The sequence below is a fragment of the Erinaceus europaeus genome, chromosome 9, assembly GCF_950295315.1.
Source record: "Erinaceus europaeus chromosome 9, mEriEur2.1, whole genome shotgun sequence".
Taxonomy (NCBI): domain Eukaryota; kingdom Metazoa; phylum Chordata; class Mammalia; order Eulipotyphla; family Erinaceidae; genus Erinaceus; species Erinaceus europaeus.
Window position 1 is genome coordinate 102,174,350 of NC_080170.1, and position 21,810 is coordinate 102,196,159.

The window sequence follows — 21,810 nt, forward strand, 5'->3', positions numbered from 1 at the left end:
TAAATTTTCCATGATAGAAACGGTCCATATTTGGATCCTCTGCAACAGCCACGAGCCATACATTTTTTGGCCCTCCAGGGTTATCGCTGAGGCTCGGTGCCATTTTTCCCATTTTGTTGCCCATGCTGTTATTGTCATTGTTGCCATTGCTGTTGTTGGAAAGCAGAGAGAAATTGAGGGGGAGAGAAAGATAAGACACCTGCAGACCTGCTTCACCAAATGTGAAGTGACCCCCCACTCCGCAGGTGGGGAGCCAGGGGCTCAAACTGGGATCCTTAGGCTGGTCCTTGTGCTTTGTGCCATGGATGCTTAATCTGCTGTGCTAACGCCCCGACCCCCCCCTGGAACTTAATATTTTAGTTAAATAGATGAAACAAGTAAATTATGTAAATTATTCAGATTCCACCCCCCAAAAAAGTTCTGTAGGATATTCATAAACATTCCAGAGTAAAAGATCCTGTGTTCTCTTTATAGGCGAGGAAAAGGACACAGACAGTAAGTTGGTCCAACTTTATTGAAATCTATTACAGAAGATACAATTCCATTGGGAACCAATTGCTGTGGTTTTATGGCCTGGAGAAATCCGAGTTACGCACTACTACAAAAGAATATAAAACATGTCAATTCAAACTACAGTGTAAAAAGAAATTTTAAAAATTGAGTTTATCATTAGATTAAACTTTTGCAGTTTTCCCCCTATACTTACAAGTAGTTCTTTGAAAAATGTAAATAAACAGTCTGAATTGAATGTGAAGACCTATATTTGGTCTAAATACAAAAGGTGTCCACACAGATACTAGAACTTTAACTTTCACAAACTATTAGAAATTGGGAGATGTCCTTTTGCAAATGAAAAACATTTAAGTCAGGAAAAATTAGATTTGCAGTTTTAAACGAGCAATAGTTTTACATGTATTAGAGAAATCATCTCCACTTATAAAAATAAATGTAGCTCTGATTCTTCTCTCTAGAGAGCATCAGTTAATTATGAAGGTTCAGAAACACAGTAACCATCATTAGTGAGAAAACCAGTCTCCAGTATGAGAACTGGCAAAAAATATCTGACCAAAGTGCTTTTGATTTGTTTAGCAATCTCCAGGTTACTACTATTATTTTAAACTTACTCCATTCCCAAGATCATTTTGGACACAAAAAGAAATCTGATGGCCCTCTAGCATGCTCCATCATGCCAACATACTGTTTTTAACTACTGTCTCTTGATAATTCCACTTTTTGAGGGACCCCGTAAATACAACTTGAAATAAGGCTCTTCATAATATTAAACCCTTGTTTTTATTTTAGCTTTAGGTATACCATGTCTTTTATAAACTGCTTAGTTAAAACTTCAGATTTCATATATCCTGATAAAGTGTGGAAGCAGGTGGTGTCCCCTGAAACTATGGCTGGCTTCTGTAGCAACTATGTAAGAAGTTCCCTTGACTCCTAAATTTGCCTTTTAGAGTTAAAACTTAAGAAAATCAATTTAGTTGTCCCACAGATGTTCTTAATTTAGAGGAAAACTCAAGCTACCTTGTGAACTTTTTTTAAAAAAGCAATAATTCTAGCCCCAAATACAGATCATGAACCTACCACTTAAGATTGAAATATGGCAAACTAAAAATAACCTTCCAGTCTTCCTAAAATGTTCTGGCACATAGATAAACCTATGCTATAGAATAAATCTGTTGCCAAGGAATCCAATTTTTGACCTGGTAACAGAAAACCATTCTGGGAACCTGAACTCTGACACAAGGCCAAAAGTAGGATTAAAGACATTCTCTGGATTCTGTCCTTTTAATAATTTATAGGGAAAGCCATCAGGAGGCTGCCGGCTCAGTAGAGGTATCGATCGACGGCTGGTAAAAACATGCAGAGCTGTAGACCCTGGGTACTGTATGTCAACAAACCCAGTGGGCGAGAGAGACGTTTCCATGATGAGGCTCTCACCACTCACTGGTTTTGGGCTGAGCTAGTTTTCCATAGCCGCCTCTCCCGGCATCATAGTCCTGTCGATACTCATCTCGCACCTTGATGGAAAAGAACGCAAGTTAGAGTGTGCAGAAGATGGGTGGAAGAAACGGGCTCTCCTCTCACAAATGTCTCACATATGAGTCTATGTGCGTGTGCTGCATGCGCCTGGGTGTGTAGGATTTTTTTTTTTAAAAAAAAACTGGTAACAAGCTCACATGTCCTAGAGAATGAATCATCGAAGACTACCTACTTATTTTTTTTTTTCACTTTTAAAATTTATTTCCTTAAAGAGGGGGTAGGGAAGGAGAGAGCTACAGAGAGTCAGAGTACAGCTCAGCTCAGGGTTATGGTGGTGTGGAAGATTGAACTTGGGACTTTTTTTTTTTTTTAATTTCTTATTTCTTAAAGCCAAACCTTGGATTCAGACTAACTCAACAGCATTCAGATGTGGCAAATTCCAAAGAATATAATTAGGCTACCTTAAGATAAAAACTTAACCTTTATGACCTAACAACCCCTCTCCTAGGGGTACAGCGGGGAAGCAGTTACAGGAGTCAGACCTTCCACCTTCTGCACCCCATAATGACCCCTGGGTCCATGCTCCCAGAGGGTTAAATAATTGGAAAGCCATCAAAGGAGGGAATGGGATATGAAGTTCAGGTGGCGGGAACTGTGTGGAATTGTACTCCTCTTATCCTATGGTTTTGTCAGTGTTTACATTTTATAAATAAAAACTTAAAAAAAAAGAAAGAACAGTATAAAATTTATACTGCATCATAGCAAAAGATTCTGGGGGGGAAGGTGGGAAAGGGACAGGATGAAGGAATATTGAGATCATGTTGTGTCTCCTAGACACCGAACAAGGGGAGATGAAAAACTGTGTCTATAAGACTACAGGGCAGGGTGGGATAGATAGCATAATGGTCATGCAAAGAGACTCTGATGCATGAGGGAGGCTCCAAAGTCTCAGGTTCAATTCCTTCCTCCACCCCACTCCATACTACCATAAGCCTCAGCTGAGCTATGCACTGGTTAAAAAGAAAAAAAATAAATAAATAAGACTATACTGTAAACCATTAACCACCCAATTAAAAAAAAAAGATAAAAATTTAAAACGCATTCTAGCTTTTTTTAGACACTCTTGCAGGTAGAAAATAATCTAGCCTCCAGCAAAAGTCTGGTAATGGTTGCTTGTAGAAATTTATAGGTTACACTATTTCATGATTTGCTAAAGGAATTTACCAATCCCAATGGGCAGTTTAAGATTTACTTCAAGGAGTTGGGCGGTAGTGCAGTGGGTTAAGCGCATGTGGCACAAAGCACAAGGACCAGCTCAAGGATCCTGGTTCCTCCCCACCTGCAGGGGAGTCGCTTCACAGGCAGTGAAGCAGGTTTGCAGGTGTCTATCTTTCTCTCCCCCTCTGTCTTCCCCTCCTCTCTCCTTTTCTCTCTGTCCTATCCAACAACAACAACAACAAAACAAGGGCAATAAAAGGGAATAAATAAATATTTTTTAAAAAAGATTTACTTCAAAACAAAGTTACAGGCACAAAGTTATTTTCAAAAGAACAAATACAAAGTGTGAAAAAAAATCTAACAAACACAAAACATTTATCAGTAGGACTAGAATCTCAGACAAAAGAGAAGTTTAGGGCTTACCTGGCCCCCAGATCGCCCACGACCATACTGCCTGCCCTCCTTAAAGCCTGCGTCCCAGTCTGTACGAATGATCCGGTCATCCAAGCGAGTTCCATTTATGTAGCGCATGGCATTTTCTGCATCTGCTCTGGAGTAGTATCTTGAGTGGAAGTGTTAAGGGGTACACAGTAAAATGTTTAAGTGCAAAAGCTCATTCAATCATGCATTTCAAAGACAATATGGTTCTGCACATCTAAGGTTGATCCAGAAGTCCTGTGTGAGTCAAGCATCACAGGAATTGCCAGCACATTTCATTAGAAAGACTGAAAAGTGGGAGTTGGGCGGTAGTGCAGTGGGTTAAGTGCACCTGGCGCCAAGCGCAAGGATCCTGGTTCGAGCCCTCGGCTCCCACCTGCAGGGGGTGAAGCAGGTCTGCAGGTATCTTTCTCTTTCCCTGTCTCCCCTCTCGATTTCTCTCTGTCCTATCCAACAATATCAATGGCAACAATAACAATAATGACAACAAGAGCAACAAAAAATGGGAAAAAAAGTCCTCCAGGAGCAGTGGATTTATGGCGCAGGCACCGAGCCCAGCAATAACCCTGGAGGCAGGAAGGAAGGAAGGAAGGAAGGAGGGAAGGAAGGAAGGAGGGAAGGAGGGAAAGAGGGAAGGAGGGAAGGCAGGCAGGCAGGCAGGCAGGCAGGCAGGCAGGCAGGCTGAAAAGTATCTAGTCCAGGAGGTTGCATAGCAGGTACAACACTGGACTTGCAAGCCTATGGTCCTAAATTCAACTCCTAGTATGACATTTGCCAGAGTACTGCTCTGACTTCTGTCCTTTGCTTACTACCTCTCATGAAATAAACCTTAAGAAAAGAGAGAGAGAGAGGGAGTCGGGCGGTGGCACAGCGGGTTAAGCGCACGTGGCACAAATCGCCAGGACCTGCGTAAGGATCCCAGTTCGAGCCCCCGGCTCTCCACCTGCAGGGGAGTCACTTCACAAGCGGTGAAGCAGGTCTGCAGGTGTCTGTCTTTCTCTCCTCCTGTCTTCCCCTCCTCTCTCCATTTCTCTCTGTCCTATCCAATAACAACGACATTAATAACCACAACAATGTTAAACAACAAGGGCAACAAAAAGGAAAATAAATAAATAAACAAACTTAATTTAGAAGAGAGAGAGAGAGAAAGCGGGGGGGGGGGGGGCAGCCTAATGGAGATGTAAGACTTCAATGCTGTGGTTCAGAATTGGCGCAGATGAAGTGTTAAACTCCTAAGCAAGAGGATCAAGTTTGATACTGGCAGTGTATATGGCAGAGTGATGGTCTGGTTCTCTTTTCCCAACCTTGTCAATAAATATAGAAAAAAAATTTAAGTGCCACTCAGGTTAGTAGCTCCCAAATCTACTTTATATGATCTAAATCTCTCTTTGAGGTGGTGTTTTAAAATCTCAATAGTGGTCCAGGAGGTGGCATAGTGGCTAGGTAGAACATAAAATCATATCCTGAGTTCAATCCTTGGCATCACCTGTGCCAGAATGGTACTGTTTCTCTCTCATGTTAATAAGTATTTGAAAATTATTATAAGGGGCCAGGCGGTGGTGCACTTGGTTAAGCACGCACATTACAGTGTGCGAGGATCCTGGTTCAAGCCCCACCTGCAGGGGGAAAGCTTCACGAGTGGTAAAGCAGGGCTGCAGGTGTCCCCCTCTCTCTCTGTCTCAATGTCTCTCTGTCTCTATACAATAATCAAAAAAACATTAAAAAATTTAAAAATGATTATAAGCGACTATTACTTGATGGACATAGGAAATGGTAACCTAAACTTAAATGGTAACCTAAACTTATGTCTTTAATTACACAGGGAAGTATTTGAAGTTGAAGTTCGAGTCTCTGGCACCTTAAAAGCACCCAGCACATAGTAGGTATTCAGTGTTTTTGATTGAATGCTAGAAAAACAAACAGCAGGAGGGCCGGGCAGTAGTGCACCCGGTAGAGTACACATGCTACCATGTATGCTGTTGCTAGCAGGAGCAAGAGCAAAATCTGGTCAAAATGATCTAATGGGTAAATGGAAGAGCTTGTAAAACCCAAAACCAGAAATAAAAAGTGGGGCTTCTAGTCCCAGGTGGTAGAATGAGAATTCTTTTCCTCCTTTATTTAAGAACCTCATTAAAAGGTATGGGTGTATTAAATGAGTATATGTTTCCTTTCTCAAGACAGAAAAAGAAATATACCCAAAGGCAGGGTGGTGCACAGCCACAGCTAATAGGACTTGCATTTAAGAGTTCCTAGTTCAATCCCTGGTACCATCAGTGGTCAGAAATAAGTAGTGCTGTGGTCTAGTGCTGTGGCGCAGCGATAAAGCTTTAGACTCTCAAGTGTGAAATCCCAAGTTCGATCCCTGACAGCACACGTGCCAGAGGATGTCTGGTTCTTTCTCTCCTGTCTTCCTCATAAATAAATAAAATTCTAAAAAAAAAAAAGAAAGAAAGAAAAAAAGTGGATTACAAATTAAAAAAAAAAAGAGTAGTGCTCTAGACCAAATCCAAAATCTTAAAAAAGACCATCAGCAGGCCAGCTATTTCACAAAACTAACGGAATTCTGCTAACGGATTAAGCAAGCCAATTTGAAGTACTCTCCAGGGCACCTAAAAGAGACAGCAAACTAAGGAAGCTTTTAATTCAAAGTCTGAATATGATATGAGCATGCAAATAGCTTCTAGTTAAAGATCTCTGTGGGGAGAAGGCCTAACAGAAAAGCATCTACTCCTAGACAAATGAAAATAAAATAATAGAATTCTGAAAGAACTGTCTGAAAAAACCAGGGCAGAGTCTTTGCTATTAATAGGTCCAATAGAATCCTTTCTCATTCTGACTTTTGGGAAACCACAAATCTCAAAGGCAAGTCAACAACTTGAGATGGCCTGGATTCATAAAGTGAGCCATCTTTTCCCTGACTGTGGTTAGAAAATCAGGGAGCGGCAGACATTTAAGGAAAATTAATAGTGTAAATACAAGTCAAAGGAATTTGGGGCTAGGAGATAGCTCATCTGGTACACTGCACACCTTGCCACGCAGCCATGACACCATAAGGGAACACAAAGTTGGTGCTGGAAGAGCTCTGTGGATGGTGACACAGTGACATACTGTGTCTGCTTTCCCTACTTCTTCTATTTCAAAAGAGTAAAGAATAAAGTTGGGGGTGCCACGTGGTAGCGCACCACGTTAGGTGTACATAGTACAAAGTGCAAGGATCTGCGCAAGGATCCTGGTTTGAGTCCCTGGCTCCTCACCTGTGGGTGAGGGGTGGGGGGGACTCGCTTCACAAGCAGTGAAGCAGGTCTGCAGGAGTCTATGTTTCTCCCTCTCTATCTTCCTCCCCTCTCAATTTCTCTTCTGTCCTACCCAATAAAAAAATGGCTGCCAGGAGTAGCGGATTTGTAGTACAGGCACTGAGCCCCAGCAATTACCCTGGAGACTAAATAAAGTTGGGGCGAGGGTAGATAGCATAAGAGTTATGCAAAGAGACTCTCAAGCCTGAGGCTCTGAAGTCCCAGGTTCAACCCCCTAGACCACCATAAGCCATAGCTAAGCAGTGCTCTGGAAATTAAAAAGAAATAAAATTTTTTTTAAAGTTGAGACAGGAAACCACGGCAGGCATTATACATACATGAGATCCTGAGTTTACTCCCTAGCAACACATGAAATAGGGAAAAAGGAACATAATGCCTCATGCAGAAAAAAATATTTTAAAAAGACAAATGGTATCTGAGAAACCAATAATAAAAAGGGAAGTGGGTGGGAAGATACCATAATGGAGCATACCTGAGGCTCCAAAGTCCCAGGTTCAATCCCCTACACCACCATAAGCCAGAGCTAAGCAGTGCTCTGGTAATTAAAAAGAAAAAAAAAAAACTTTAGTAAATGAAAACACGAAAGGATAAATCCAGAAGTTCAATTATTTAGTCACCAAGATGAAAATACGGATTTCAGGGTCATGGAATAACCCTGCTGGGATAGCATACCCAACAGGGCATGTGCTTTGTCCTGCACATTGCCTAGGCCTGAGCCCCAGCACCACATGGGAATCCCACTGCACTGAGGGATGGTCCAGTGCTGTAGTGTCTGAGACAGAATGAAAATCCTCCTAGGAGTGGCGACACTGCACGTGCCATGCCCTGATACTGCAAACAAAACAGCAATAGCTAACTGGGTGGTGTGTGTGCCCTGTTGTGCCTGAGGCCCAGGACTAAGCCTTGGCACCACATGGGAATGTCACAGTAATGGAGAAAGCTCCAGTGTCCTGGTTTCCCTCCCGTGGGAATGAAAGATCAGCCTGAGAGCAGTGAAACTGTGCAGCACAAAACCCAGGCTCTACTACCACAGCACCTCCAGGTGGCGCTGGAACTTGAACCTGGCAATGCAGGCTGCCCTACCCAGTGAGCTACCTCTCTGGTCCTATACAACCATTTAAAAATAGGTAGAAGTATAGGAGCGGTCACAGAACAGTGTCTAAGATGAGAGGGAAGAACAGTGTGAGCAGCACGCTACTACACGCCCACAGGGCTCTTCAGTTTGTTTGCGAAGTCTGACACTTGCACACGTCCAACTTTGCCATTCCTGTGCTAACTTTTTCATTCAGAGACAAGAGGCAGAGTGGGAGAGATCTCTTCCTAGTCCCGTGAACTATGCAGCCTGGGCTGTGTGCTACCCTACCCAGTGCGCTACCTCTCTGGCCCTCACAGGGTTTCTTCGAACACTGTATTTCTTTTTTTTTAGTCTTTTTTAAAAAATTTATTTTTAAAAAATATTTATTCCCTTTTGTTGCCCTTGTTTTATTGTTATTGATGTCGTCATTGTTGGATAGACAGAAATGGAGAGAGGAAGGGAAGACGGGGAGGAGGGAGAGAGAGAGAGACACCTGCAGACCTGCTTCACCGCCTGTGAAGTGACTCCCCTGCAGGTGGGGAGCTGGGGCCTTGAACTGGTAAAAAAAAAAATTTTTTTATTATCCTTTTATTAGATAGAGACCGCCAGAAATTGAGAGGGTAGAGGGAGGTAGAGAGGGAGCAAGAAAGACAACTGCAGCTCTGCTTCACCACTTGCAAAGCTTTCCCCCTGCAAGTGGGAACCAGGGGCCTCGAACCTGGGTCCTGACGAATTGAACATGTGAGCTCAACCAGGTGCACCACTGCCTGGCCCCACCTTAAGTGTTTCTTGGTGCTGCCAAGAAATGGGTAACTGATTATCTCTAGACTTACAATGATACAAGGATTTTAATCACACCCCTTAGACTTAAAAAACAGTGAGTACATATTCTTGAAAGGTTTTTTTTTTTCCTTAAAGAATCAAATATAGGGGCCAGGCAGTGGTGCACCTGATTAAGCACACACATTACAGTGCACAAGGACCAAGGTTCAAGCCCCTGGTCCCCACCTGCAGGGAGAAAGCTTCATGAGTGGTGAAGCAAGACTGCAGGTGTCTCTGTCTCTCTCCCTATCTTCCCCCTCTCCTCTCAATTTCTCTCTGTCTCTATCTGATAATAAATAAAATATATTTTTTAAAAAAGACCTGAATTTAAAAAAAAGAATCAAATATAAACATGGGTTTTAGAGTAGAATATAAACAGCAGTGTTTTCACCCTGAAAAGGATAGACACATTAGACAGCAGACAGGAAGGAGATGAAAGGAGGTCAAGGTGTAGGGATGCTAACTAGCCAACTAGCCTCAATTTTAAAAGCAGGTAACCTGGCCTAAGGGGTAGCTTACTCAAGTGTATGTGCTTTGCCATGCGTGAGACCTCGATACATAGTAGGAGCACCATAATCTGGGAAAGCTCTGGTGCAATGCTGTCTCTCCCTCTCCTTGAGAATGAACTCGGGGGCCTGGGCATAGCACAGCGGTTAATCACACGTGGCGCAAAGCTCAAGGACGGGTATAAGGAGCCCAGTTCAAATCCCCAGCTCCCCACTTGCAGGGGAGTTGCTTTGCAAGTAGTGAAGCAGGTCTACAGGTATCTTTCTCTCCTCCACTCTCAATTTCTCTGTCCTATCCAACAACAACAGCTAAAACAACAAAAACAGTAACAACCACAACAAGGGCAACAAAATGGGAAAAATAACCTTCCGGAGTAGTGGATTCATAATGCTGGCCCTGGGCCCCAGCGATAACCCTGGAGGCAAAAAAAAAAAAAAGAAGAAGAAGAAGAAGAAGAAGAAGAAGAAGAGGAGGAAGATGATGATGATGAAGTCAGCTGGGAAGCAGTGCAATGTGCAAGGGCCCAGCACTGCAGCAACAAAATAAGAAACAAACAGGTGACCAGCCATTGTTGGCTGTCATCCCGGAGCAACTGCAGGCACAGGCACGGCACAGAAAGGATACTCCACAAAGCAGAACCCACATGCCGTTTTCTTCACTTTATCCAGACCCATGATGATCTTCTTTATGTCGCCACTTTTGCTGAAGAGTTCATAGATTTGTTCCTCAGTTGTGTAAAAGGAAAGATTTCCAACATATAATGTACAACTTTTTTTCAGTAGTTTTTCCTGTTCTTCATTGTCACCCTAGAATTTCAAATAGAGAAAAAATTAAGTATCATAACCTAAGAAAAGCTTTGCTTCATTTCTAAGTAGGAGAACTTATTTCTGTGGCATACAGAAAGTGTTTCACTAATTCCAATTTCTCTCATTATCTCAATTCATTACAAATCCCTTGCCACGGCTGGGTGGTGGCGCACCTGGTTGAGCACACGTATTACAGTGCACAAGGACCGGAGTTCAAGCCACCGGTCCCCACTTGCAAGGGGAAAGCTTTGTGAGTGGTGAAGCAGTGCTTCAGGTCCCTATCTATCTATCTATCTATCTATATATCTATCTTTACTCTCAATTTCTGGCTCTCTCTATCCCATAAATAAATAAAGATAGTAAAAATTAAAAACAATCAAAAAAACCCTTGCCAAAAAATAAGAGAGCTGTTCCCATTCTCTGAGCATTTAAACGCAAGGTCCAGACTGCTTCGGTAGAAGACCCAGACCAAGGTTCAGTAGTTTCGTTTTTTTGCTTTTTTCCAGTAGTTCTATTACAGGTGGCACCCCTTCTCTACCATACTGCCACAGTCAGGTCTTAGGAACACTTTCCCAAGAGGCCTTCCCCTTCTTCATTTACTACTCCACATGTAAATGCCAACTCATTTCTTTCACTCTGAGAATAAGACTTAGTATTATTTGCCTCTGAATGCTTTGTAACACAGCACAGGGTGCTCAGATTAGTAGGTCTCATGATCACACTGAATTACAGAAACCATCTAGTTAAGCGAACCATCAAAAGGAAACTGATGAAATAAATTATATACATAAAAAAAAAAAAAAAAACTGATGCAGTCCCAGGGAGGTGACATAATGTGAAAGACTCTCCCGTCTGAGGCTCTGAAGCCACAGGTTCAATCCACTGCGCCACAGTAAGCCAGAGCTGAGCACTGCTCTGGTAGGAAGAAAAAAAAGGAGAAAGAGGAGGAGGAGAAGGAGGAGAAGAGAAACTGGTAACTGACTATTCTAGGCTTAGAATGGTATAAGGATTTTACTTATTTAAATTAGATATTACAGAGAGAAACCAAGGCAGGAGAAGGAAATAGGAAGGGAGAATGAGAAACACCTGTTTCACCACTCAGGAAGCTTCCCCCCTGTGTAGGTAGAAGTGAGGACTCAAACCTGGGTCCTTGCTCAGGGCAACTTGTGCCCAGCCCCCTGAGGATTTTTTTCACAAGCGGTGAAGGAGGTCTGCAGGTGTCTGTCTTTCTCTCCCCCCCAGTCCTCCCCCCATCTTGATTTCTCTCTGTCCTATCCAACAGTAACAGCCATAACAGGGGCAACAAAATGGGAAAAAATGGCCTCCAGGAGGAGAGGATTCAGAGTGCAGGCACCGAGTCCCAGCGATAACCCTGAAGGCAGAGGAAAAAAATTCTCAGGATAGGGCTGCAGAGATAGCATAATGGTTCTGCAAAAAAACTTTCATGCCTGAGGCTCTGAGGTCCCAGGTTCAATCCCCCAGCATTATCATATTCCAGAGTTGAGCAGTGCTCTGGTCTCAGCCAGTCTCTCAAAAATAAAAGAAAAAAAATTATCAGGACTAGGCTTTTTTTTTTTTTTTTGGGGGGGGGAGCAGGGGTTAGCCATACCATGTAAGGGTGCAAGGTTCAAACCCTGGGATCATGTAGGAGACAATACTGGATAAAATTCCTGCTACTACGGTGTTGCTCCTTCTATCTGAAGTGGAATGAAAAGGTCAACCCAGAAGCAGGAGAAATGAGCAAGCATGATGTCCCACAACCACAAAAAATAAAAATGGATTTAAAAAATGGCCTTTCAGAACTTTAGGGTGAGACATTAAGGAAAGTAGATTTACTGTTAGTGCTCTTATTGACTTGTTAAAATTATGGTATCTTACTACTGTCTAATAAAGCTATAGGCCTTAGACTACAGAGACAAATAACAGCAAAAGCTGAATCCTTTTCGTTTTGATACCACAGGATGTTGGAAATTAAAGCGATGAGAAATGTCAACATGGTAGAGGTGAGAATCATTCTTGACATGGTACATATTTAAAACCTGTTTGACTAGGAGTTGGGCGGTAGCACAGCAGATTAAGCGCAGGTGGCGCAAAGCACAAGGACCTGCCTAAGAATCCCGGTTCGAGCCCCCGGCTCCTCACCTGCAGGGGAGTCGCTTCACAAGTGGTGAAGCAGGTCTGCAGGTGTCTATCTTTCTCTCCTCCTCTCTGTCTTCCCCTCCTCTCTCCATTTCTCTCTGTCCTATCCAACAACAACATCAATAAGGACAGTAATAGTAACCACAACAAGGATAAAACAATGGCAACAAAAGGGGGAAAAATAGCCTCCAGGAGCAGTGGATTCCTGTTGCAGGCACTGAGCCCCAGCAATAACCCTGGAGGCAAAAAAAAAAAAAATTGTTTGACTAAGTGAATGAATCAATTTTGGTCTCAAAAGGGGCCATGGCACACTGGGTAGAGTGCAGAAAGTAGCATGCGCAAGGATCTGGGTTCAAGCTTCCAGGTCCCACCTGCAGGAGGGAAGCTTCACCTGTGATGAAGCAGTAGTGCTGCATGTGTCAGTCTTTCCCTCTCTCCCACCCCCTTTCACTGTCAATTTGTCTTTTTTTAAAAAGGAGGAGGAAAAGGTGGTTGCCAGGAGCAATGGATTTGTTGTGCAGGGACTGACCTCAGTAATAAGCCTGGCAGCAATTAAAAACTGGTCTCAAACGAAACTTGTTTTTTCCTATCCTATTAACACATTTTTTTTTTTGCCTCCAAGGTTATTGCTGGGGCTCAGTGCCTGAACCTCGAATCCACTGCTCCTGGAGGCCATTTTTTCCCTTTTGAAAGTTACCCTGGTTGTTTTTATCATTGTTGTGGTTATCATGATCATTGCCATTGATGTCTTTGTTGTTGGATAGGACTGAGAGAAATGGAGAGAGGAAGGGAAGATGGGGGGGGGTGGGGGGGAAGACACCTGCAGACCTGCTTCACCACTTGTGAAGCGACTCCCCTGCAGGTGGGACCTGGAGGCTTGAACCCAGAACCCGGATCTTTACGCCAGACCTTGCGCCATGCGCCACGTGCGCTTAACCCACTGAGCCACCGCCCGACTCCCCCCCCCCCTTTTTTAATTTTTAAGATTCACATACTGAGAGAGAAACAGAAGGGGAGGGGAGGGCAGGGGAGGGGAGGGGAGGGGAGGGGAGAGGAGAGGAGAGGAGAGGAGAGGAGAGGAGAGGAGAGGAGAGGAGAGGAGAGGAGAGGAGAGGAGAGGAGAGGAGAGGAGAGAGGAGAGGAGAGGAGAGAGAGGAGGCATCACTCTGGTACAGGCAATGTCACAGATAAAATGCAGGACCTCATGCTTGAAAGGCCAATGTGCTGGGCGCATATTACCAAGCTCAAGAGCACCCGCTCCCCACCTGCAGGGGGGGCGCTTCACAAACAGTGAAGCAGGTTTTCAGGTGTCTATTTCTCTTTCTCCATATCTCCACCATCTCTCTTAATTTCTCTCTGTCCTAGCGAATAAAATCAAGGCAGGAAGGAAGGGAGGAAAGGGAGGAATGGCCACCAGGGTAGTGGCAGATTTGTAGTGCCAGCAGAGCCCCAGGGTTAACCCTGGTGGCAACAGGAAAAAAAAAAAAAAAAAGGCCAAAAGGGAAAATAAATATAAAAAATAAAATAAAATGGGAGTCAGGCAGTAGCGCAGCAGGTTAAGCGCAGATGGCGCAAAGAACAAAGATCCCGGTTCAAGCCCCCAGCTCCCCACCTGCAGGGGAGTCGCTTCACAAGCAGTGAAGCGGGTCTGCAGGTGTCTATCTTTCTCTCCCCTTCTCTGTCTTCCCTTCCTCTCTCCATTTCTCTCTGTCCTATCCAACAACAATAACTACAAGGGAATAAATAAATAAATATTTAAAAAATTTGTTTTAAAGTGTCACTCCACTCCAGCCCCCGCCTTTGTTGTCACAGAAAATTCACTTTGCATATTTGTAGTTTTCTCTTCCCACAAAACCTACTATGACACAGCCCAAATTAAAAATTTGCTTCTTCTGAAACCCAAGCAGCTGATTCTCACTCCTGGTGCTGGGCTCCGACGGTCTACCTCCCCCCCCCCCCCCCCCCCCCCCGCACGGGCTCCTCAGTGGCGGGAAAAGGGCTAACTTTGTGGCCCCCATTCCCCACTCCCAACTATTTTCAGCCCTTTTACTAGACCAAGCACTGTTCAAACCAAAGGGCAATTAGGCTAATTTAACATCATCATCATCATCATCATCATTATTATTATTCAATCGAGTCAAGGAGCTAGCTAACCCAGTCTGTTAACAGCACAGCACTTAGACGCCAGAGACCCCAGAGGCTGCAGGTTCAATACCCGGAACCACCTTATTCCAAAACTGCTCTCTAAGGATAAATCTTTTGTTGATGTTTCTTTTTTAAAAATCCTTATTTAGAGATAGCCAGAAATCGAGAGGGTAAGGGAGATAAAGAGGGAGAGAGAGAGAGACACACCTGCAGCCCTGCTTCACCACTTGCAAAGCTTTCCCCCTGCAGGTGGGGACCAGGGGCTCGAACCCAGGTCCTTAAGCATTGTAACATATGCAACTAGGTGCACCACCACCACCTGGCCCCAGATAAATCTTTCAGAAAGACCTAAAATGTTTTTTTTTTAAATAAGTATACTGGGCATTCCAGCAAGAAATAAGAGAGAAAGCAATCTTTATTTTTAAAATGCAACTCTTTGTAATGCTGAAAATAGTGGCCTTTCTAGAAAGAACAATGTGTTCAAACCAATGGGGCATGACGTGAGTTTCTAGATAGTAAGATAGAACATGGTTCTTGCTTTTGATATTTCTAGCTTTTGGCACAGTAGAATAACGAAAAATATTTCCTATAAAGGTGAGACTTTTGCATTCCCATTATCATTTTGGTGAGGATTAAAATGTGTTTAAGGGAAGGTGATGGCACATCTGTTTGAGCGCTTATACAACAATGTGCAAGGACCTGGGTTCAAGCGCCCGGTCCCCACCTGCAGGTTGGAAGCTTCAGGGGTGGTGAAGCGCGGCTGCTGGTGTGTCTATCTCCTCCTTCCCTCTCAGTTTCTCTCTGTGCTACCCAATAGATGAAACAAATTTTAAAAGCTATTATATATACTATCATCTTTACTTTATCTGATAGCCAGAAATCCAGAGGGAAGGAGGAGACAGCGAGACACCTGCAACACTGCTTCACCACTTGCAAAGCTTTCCCCCTGCAGGTGGGGGCCAGGGGCTCGAACCTGGGTACTTGCGCACTGTAATGTGAGCGCTCAAGCTGGTGCGCCACCACCCGGCCCCATAAAAAGTGTTTAAGAAAAGATCTGTGTACACATATGTTCTTGGCAGCACAATTTGTAATAGCCAAAACCTGGAAGCAACCCAGGTGTCCAACAACAGATGAGTGGCTGAGCAAGTTGTGGTATATATACACAATGGAATACTACTCAGCTGTAAAAAATGGTGACTTCACCGTTTTCAGCCGATCTTGGATGGACCTTGAAAAAATCATGTTGAGTGAAATAAGTCAGAAACAGAAGGATGAATATGGGATGATCTCACTCTCAGGCCGAAGTTGAAAAACAAGATTAGAAAAGAAAACACAAGTCGAACCTGAAATGGAATTGGAGTATTACACCAAAGTAAAAGACTCTGGGGTGGGTGGGTGGGTGGGGAGAATACAGGTCCATGAAAAATGATGAATGAAATAGTGGGGGTTGTATTGCTAAATGGGAATCTGGGGAATGTTATGCATGTAAAAAAAAAAAAAAAAAAGAAGTAGAAACGCAAAGCAGAAATTGCCTGAGTTTGGAGTATGGTACCAAAGTAAGAAAGCAGAAGTATACTAGAGTTTGCAGTGAGTACCTCCCTAATACTTCCTCTCCACTTTTCCAAGCTTTGGGTCCATGATTGCTCAACAATTTGTTTGGCTTTGTATGTTAACTCTCTTTTCAGTCACCAGGTTCCAGGTGTCATCAGGATGCCGGCCAGACTTCCCTGGATTGAAGACACCACCAATGTGTCCTGGAGCTCAGCTTCCCCAGAGACCCATCCTACTAGGGAAAGAGAGAGGCAGACTGGGAGTGTGGACTGACCATTCAACGCCCATGTTCAGCGAGGAAGCAATTACAGAAGCCAGACCTTCTACCTTCTGCAACCCTCAATGACCCTGGGTCCATGCTCCCAGAGGGATAGAGAATGGGAAAGCTATCGGGGGAGGGGGTGGGATATGGAGATTGGGCGGTGGGAATTGTGTGGAGTTGTACCCCTCCTACCCTATGGTTTTGTTAATTAATCCTTTCTTTAATAAAAAAAAAAAAAAAAAGAATAGGAAAGCTATCGGGGGGGGGGGATACAGAGTTCTGGTGGTGGGAACTGTGTGGAATTGTACCCCTCTTATCCTATGATTTTGTCAATGCTTTTTTTTATAAATAAAGTTTTTTTTAAAAAAAAGTAGGGCAAGATCTCTATAAACAGGGAGATAAAGAGCCAGAAATTAGTATTCTGAATATTGCTGTGCAAAATAGTCATCTATTGACATTTTTCTGGAAGTCTTTAGAAAGGGGAAAATTAGAATAAGAAGAATCATTCCGACCTCTACCAATTACCATGAAAAAAAAAAAAAAAGAAGAAGAAGCTGATACGGTTAGCATACCTACCTACTCTAGTCTGCTCACAATGGAAAAACTTTCTTTTCCTTTTTTTTTTCCTCCAGGGCTGTCACTGGGGCTCGGCACCTGCACTACAAATCTACTGCTCCTGGAAGCTATTTTTTCCTTTTTATTGCCTTTGTTGTTCATCGTTGTTGTTCATCGTTGTTGTTATTGTTGTTGTTATTGCTCTCGTTGTTGGATAGGACAGAGAGAAATCAAGAAAGGAAGACCCACCAGGAAAATGCAGGAAAATACAGTATAAAAATAAAATAAAATAAAATAAAAAAGAAAAGAAAACACAAGTCGAACCTGAAATGGAATTGGAGTATTACACCAAAGTAAAAGACTCTGGGGTGGGTGGGTGGGTGGGGAGAATACAGGTCCATGAAAAATGATGAATGAAATAGTGGGTGTTGTATTGCTAAATGGGAATCTGGGGAATGTTATGCATGTAAAAAAAAAAAAAAAAAGAAGTAGAAACGCAAAGCAGAAATTGACTGAGTTTGGAGTATGGCACCAAAGTAAGAAAGCAGAAGTACACTAGAGTTTGCAGTGAGTACCTCCCTAATACTTCCTCTCCACTTTTCCAAGCTTTGGGTCCATGATTGCTCAACAATTTGTTTGGCTTTGTATGTTAACTCTCTTTTCAGTCACCAGGTTCCAGGTGTCATCAGGATGCCGGCCAGACTTCCCTGGATTGAAGACCCCACCAATGTGTCCTGGAGCTCAGCTTCCCCAGAGACCCATCCTACTAGGGAAAGAGAGAGGCAGACTGGGAGCATGGACCGACCAGTCAATGCCCATGTTCAGCGGGGAAGCAATTACAGAAGCCAGACCTTCTACCTTCTGCAACCCACAATGACCCTGGGTCCATGCTCCCAGAGGGATAGAGAATGGGAAAGCTATCGGGGGAGGGGGTGGGATATGGAGATTGGGCGGTGGGAATTGTGTGGAGTTGTACCCCTCCTACCCTATGGTTTTGTTAATTAATCCTTTCAAGAAAAAAAAAAAAAGAAAAAAAAAAGTGTTTAAGAGTCAAAAGTCCCAGTCTTGCTCAGAAATCAGCAAGGCCATCCCTACATACACTTCGTTACAAAATTTCCATAGAATGCCTAACGGCTAAATCCCAGGTTCAATCCCCGCACCAACAAGAGCTGAGCAGTGCTATATATATATATATATATTTTTTTTTTTTTTTTTTTTCCTTCCCGAGGCACAGCCCCCGAGCGAGTCAGTCACCGCAGCCTCGGCCCGAGCGCAGGGAGCCACTGCAGGAAGGACCTTCCGCGACCCCGAGATGCCCTCCACCCCCAGCAGGCACCGCGGCCTCGCCCCGAGCTCAGGGAAACCAGAGAATGGACGACGACACAATGAGACCGGAGCAACCCGCTTCCCGCCGTCCGGCCTCCCTTACCCGGAAGTGCTGGTCCCGGTACTGGCTCAGCTCCACGTAGGAGTCGCTGCGCAGCGCCTTCAGGAGGCCACCGGACATAGTGCGCACAGGGACCGGGACGCGACCACTCCGAGCAACTCCGAGGACGCCGGGCTGCTGCGGCGACGGAAGCGGAAACGCGGAGTCGGCTGCCGAAAAGAGGGGACACCGCGCACCAATCCGAGCTCGGCGGTGGCGTCAGCGGGTGACGCGAGCCCAGGCGCGGTGCGCTGTCGAGCTCCGCCGAGCAGAATCGAGAGCAACGTGCTCCGGGGTTCCGGGGCGCTCGGAAAATTCGGGAGGATGGTTCTCCGACAGCTGCTGTCCGCCCTGCTGCATAACGCGCAGCTGGTGGAACGTCTGTCCGAGTCGCGGCCCATCCGGCGCGCGGCGCAGCTCACGGCCTTCGCGTTGCTGCAGGCACAGCTGCGCGGCCAGGACGCGGCCAGGCGCCTGCGCGACCTGGCGGCCGGGCCCGCGGGCTCCCTGGGCCGCCGCGCCGCCCGCTTCAACGACACGTTCAAGCAGGAACTCCGCCGCGGCCTTCGGGACCGCCCGGGCCCACCGCCGGGGAGCCAGAGGAATTCGGGCCAGAGCCCCTAGAGCCAGGCCGGGCCGGGCTGGCGTCCCCTGCTTTCACCTGTGGCCCAGGACCCGACCTGCGTGACCTCGAATCCGGACACCGGTCGTCGGCCGGCGGAGGAGCCACTCAGCAGAGACCCCGGGCCGAGCGGAACACCGGGTGGAGCCCTGTGATCGGACAGTTTGCGGGGACCCCTTCGCCCGACCCCCCGAAGCACGACGGCGAGCTGAGCCTGCAGGCACCACGGAGAGAGCCAGGGACCAAGTCAGAGGCCCCCAAGGGAGCTGCCCTCTGCGGACGGGACTGGGGCTCCGGGCAGGGCGAGACCGAGCGAGAGACGACCGACTTTGCCGACTGCCAAAAGCCTCCAATTAAATGTCCGAGCTGAGTGATGACCGAGCTTGTTTGGCTTTATCTGACGAGGATCGATTGGGGTTCTTTGGGGACCACAGGCCATGGCAATAACAGTTTATGCGTAGTGGGTGCTTAACTTGGTGCTGGCACTTGGCAGCTGCACTTTCCCCGTGGGTCACCTTCCCTGTGAGCTGTCTGTGCTCAGGCTCCAGGGCCCAAATCCGCAGTCACATCTGCAGCATCTCCCGCAGGCCCCCCCCCCCCCATCCCTTGGCTACCCAGCGGGTAGACTCGCTATTTTCTGTGGAGCAAGCTGCCTAGCTGCCTACCCTTCATTTTAGAAGGTCTGGGTAGTCTAAAGACTACAGTCCTGCTCAAGGACCCACCATTGTGGAATTTATTGTATACAGAAGTGCCTCTGCTAAAGATTTTATTTATTTATTATTATGCTTTAGTTTGTTTTATTATCTTTATTTATCAGGCAGAGACAGCCAGAAATCGAAGGGAGAAAGACACCTGCAACAATACTTCACCCTCACAAAGCTTTCCATTTGCAGGTGGGAACGGGAGGTGGGGTGAGGGGGGAGAGGGCTCGAACCAGGGTCTTTGCTTATTGTAACGTGTGCTCTCAACCAGGTGTGCTACCACCTCGTCTACGTATTATTATGTATTTTATTTTTATTGTCTTTTTTGTTTTTATTTTTTAACAGCACTGTTCAGCTCTGGCTTATGGTGGTGCAGGGGATTGAACCTGGGACTTTGTAGCCTCAGGCATGAGAGTCTGTTTGCTTAACCATTATGCTATCTACCCTCCGCCCTTTTATTGTCTTTGTTGGATAAAGACAGTCAGAAATCGAGAGGGTAGGGGGAGATAAGTAGTGAGAAAGAGAGGCACCTGCAGCACTGCTTCACCACTCACAAAGCTTTCCCCCTGCAGGTGGGGACTTGGGGGGAGTGGGTTGAACCGGGGTCCTTGTCCCTTGTAACATGCACTCAACCAGGTGCTCCACCACCCACTCTTATTTATTTATTTATTTTGCAGAGCCAGGGCCCTGCACATACACAATTTCTTTTTTTCTTTTAGTTTTTTAAATATGTATTCCCTTTTGTTGTCCTTGTTTTATTGTTTTAGTTATTAATTGATGTTGTTGTTGTTGGAAAGGACAGAGAGAAATGGAGAGAGGAGGGGAAGACAGAGAGGGGGAGAGAAAGATAGGCACCTGCAGACCTGCTTCACCGCCTGTGAAGCGACTCCCCTGCAGGTGGGGAGCTGGGGCTCGAACCGGGATCCTTATGCCGGTCCTTGCGCTTTGCGCCACGTGCGCTTAACCTCCTGCGCTACCGCTTGACTCCCCACATACACAATTTCACCACTCAGACCACTTTTTCTTTATTATTCAGAGAGAGAGAGAAGGGGGAGAAGCACCACAGCACCAAGTTTCCCTGGGGCGCGTGGCACCACTCTCCCCTGTGCCAAGATGGAAACCTGGGTAGCTCAGGGCATGTGCCCGACCTGCTGAGCTGTCTCTCCAGCACTGTTTGAGCATTTTGATTGAATTTCTAATAATCTCTAGGCTACACAGGGAGCTAATCATGCAACCTAGAAAATTTGAAGCTGTGAAATTGTTTAGGCTGTAGCAGCTGGGTGGTGGCACACCCGGTTGAGTCACACGAATTACTATGTGCAAGGATCTGGTTCAAGCCTCCAGCCCCCACCTGGAGAGGGGAAGTTTCATGAACCCTGAAGCAGAAGTGTTTAGGATGCAAACCATAGAATCTATACTCTAGCTTTTCACTGAGAGGGAGCTGAATCAGATGAAAGACCTAAGGACCAGGGAAGCTAGCGAGCTCATTTTCCATGCAGTTAATGGCCAAACATTGCCTTTACACCTCACTGTACTATCTTACCATCAGTTGTGCTGCTACCGATCCTCTCTTGATGAAGAAAAAAAAAATAAAAGAACCCTCAGTCTTCTAATTACCAAAGTCCTGGTTTGGTGTTACAGCCTTCTGTCTTGGTGTCAGTAGACAAATCTCTCTCAGTGGAAATTCACTGATGTTCCTTTCAGTGTGGCAATGGGGAGCCTGAAGAGCTTCTTCATTTTGCTACCTTCTCAGCCTTCTTGTCTGTGGTTATCAAAGCAGCAAAATATTAGCAATTCCCAGTCAAACCTCCTACCTTCAGTATAAGTAATCACATTCACCTGTTGAGTCATTTTAGGTTGGGGCAAAAAGGGAAGAAGCAATGCAGGAATCAGTAAGCTAAAGAAATGGGGAGTTGGGCAATAGCACAGTTGGTTAAGCGCACATGGCGCAAAGCACAAGGACCGGCTTAAGGATCCTGGTTCTAGCCCCCAGCTCCCCACCTGTAGGGGAGTCGCTTTACAGGCTGTGAAGCAGGTGTCTGTCTTTCTCTCCCCCTCTCTATCTTCTCCTCCTCTCTCCATTTCTCTCTGTCCTATCCAATAACGATGACATCAATAACTACAACAACAATGAAAAACAAGGGCAACAAAAGGGAAAATAAATATATATATATTAAAAAAAAAGAAATGAGCAAATGATTGTTGTGGTAGAAGTGTGTGAGAAATAAGTTCCCTCTGTT

General features: G+C 45.3%; 2 protein-coding genes across 2 annotated transcripts; one reads left to right on the plus strand and one right to left on the minus strand.

The window, feature by feature from the left end:
• Positions 1-496: 496 nt before the first annotated feature.
• On the minus strand, positions 497-18,408 carry NCBP2 (nuclear cap binding protein subunit 2). Its single transcript, XM_007517432.3, has 4 exons — positions 18,251-18,408; positions 9,988-10,169; positions 3,631-3,769; positions 497-2,027 (listed from the first exon to the last, which is right to left on the minus strand). The coding sequence occupies exons 1-4, from the start codon at positions 18,326-18,328 to the stop codon at positions 1,944-1,946; spliced, it is 483 nt and encodes a 160-aa protein (XP_007517494.1). The 5' UTR covers positions 18,329-18,408; the 3' UTR covers positions 497-1,943.
• A 75-nt stretch (positions 18,409-18,483) lies between these two features.
• On the plus strand, positions 18,484-19,251 carry NCBP2AS2 (NCBP2 antisense 2 (head to head)). Its single transcript, XM_060198477.1, has one exon. It carries the CDS (start codon positions 18,572-18,574, stop codon positions 18,869-18,871), a length of 300 nt encoding a protein of 99 aa, XP_060054460.1. The 5' UTR covers positions 18,484-18,571; the 3' UTR covers positions 18,872-19,251.
• Positions 19,252-21,810: the final 2,559 nt, after the last annotated feature.

Coding starts and splice junctions, on each gene's coding strand:
- NCBP2 (XM_007517432.3), bottom strand. CDS start 18,328: ATGTCCGGTGGCCTCCTGAAGGCGCTGCGCAGCGACTCCTACGTGGAG. Junction 10,170..18,250: donor ACCGGGACCAGCACTTCCGG/GTAAGGGAGGCC, acceptor TTGAAATTCTAG/GGTGACAATGAAGAACAGGA. Junction 2,028..3,630: donor GTGGGCGATCTGGGGGCCAG/GTAAGCCCTAAA, acceptor TTTTCCATCAAG/GTGCGAGATGAGTATCGACA.
- NCBP2AS2 (XM_060198477.1), top strand. CDS start 18,572: ATGGTTCTCCGACAGCTGCTGTCCGCCCTGCTGCATAACGCGCAGCTG.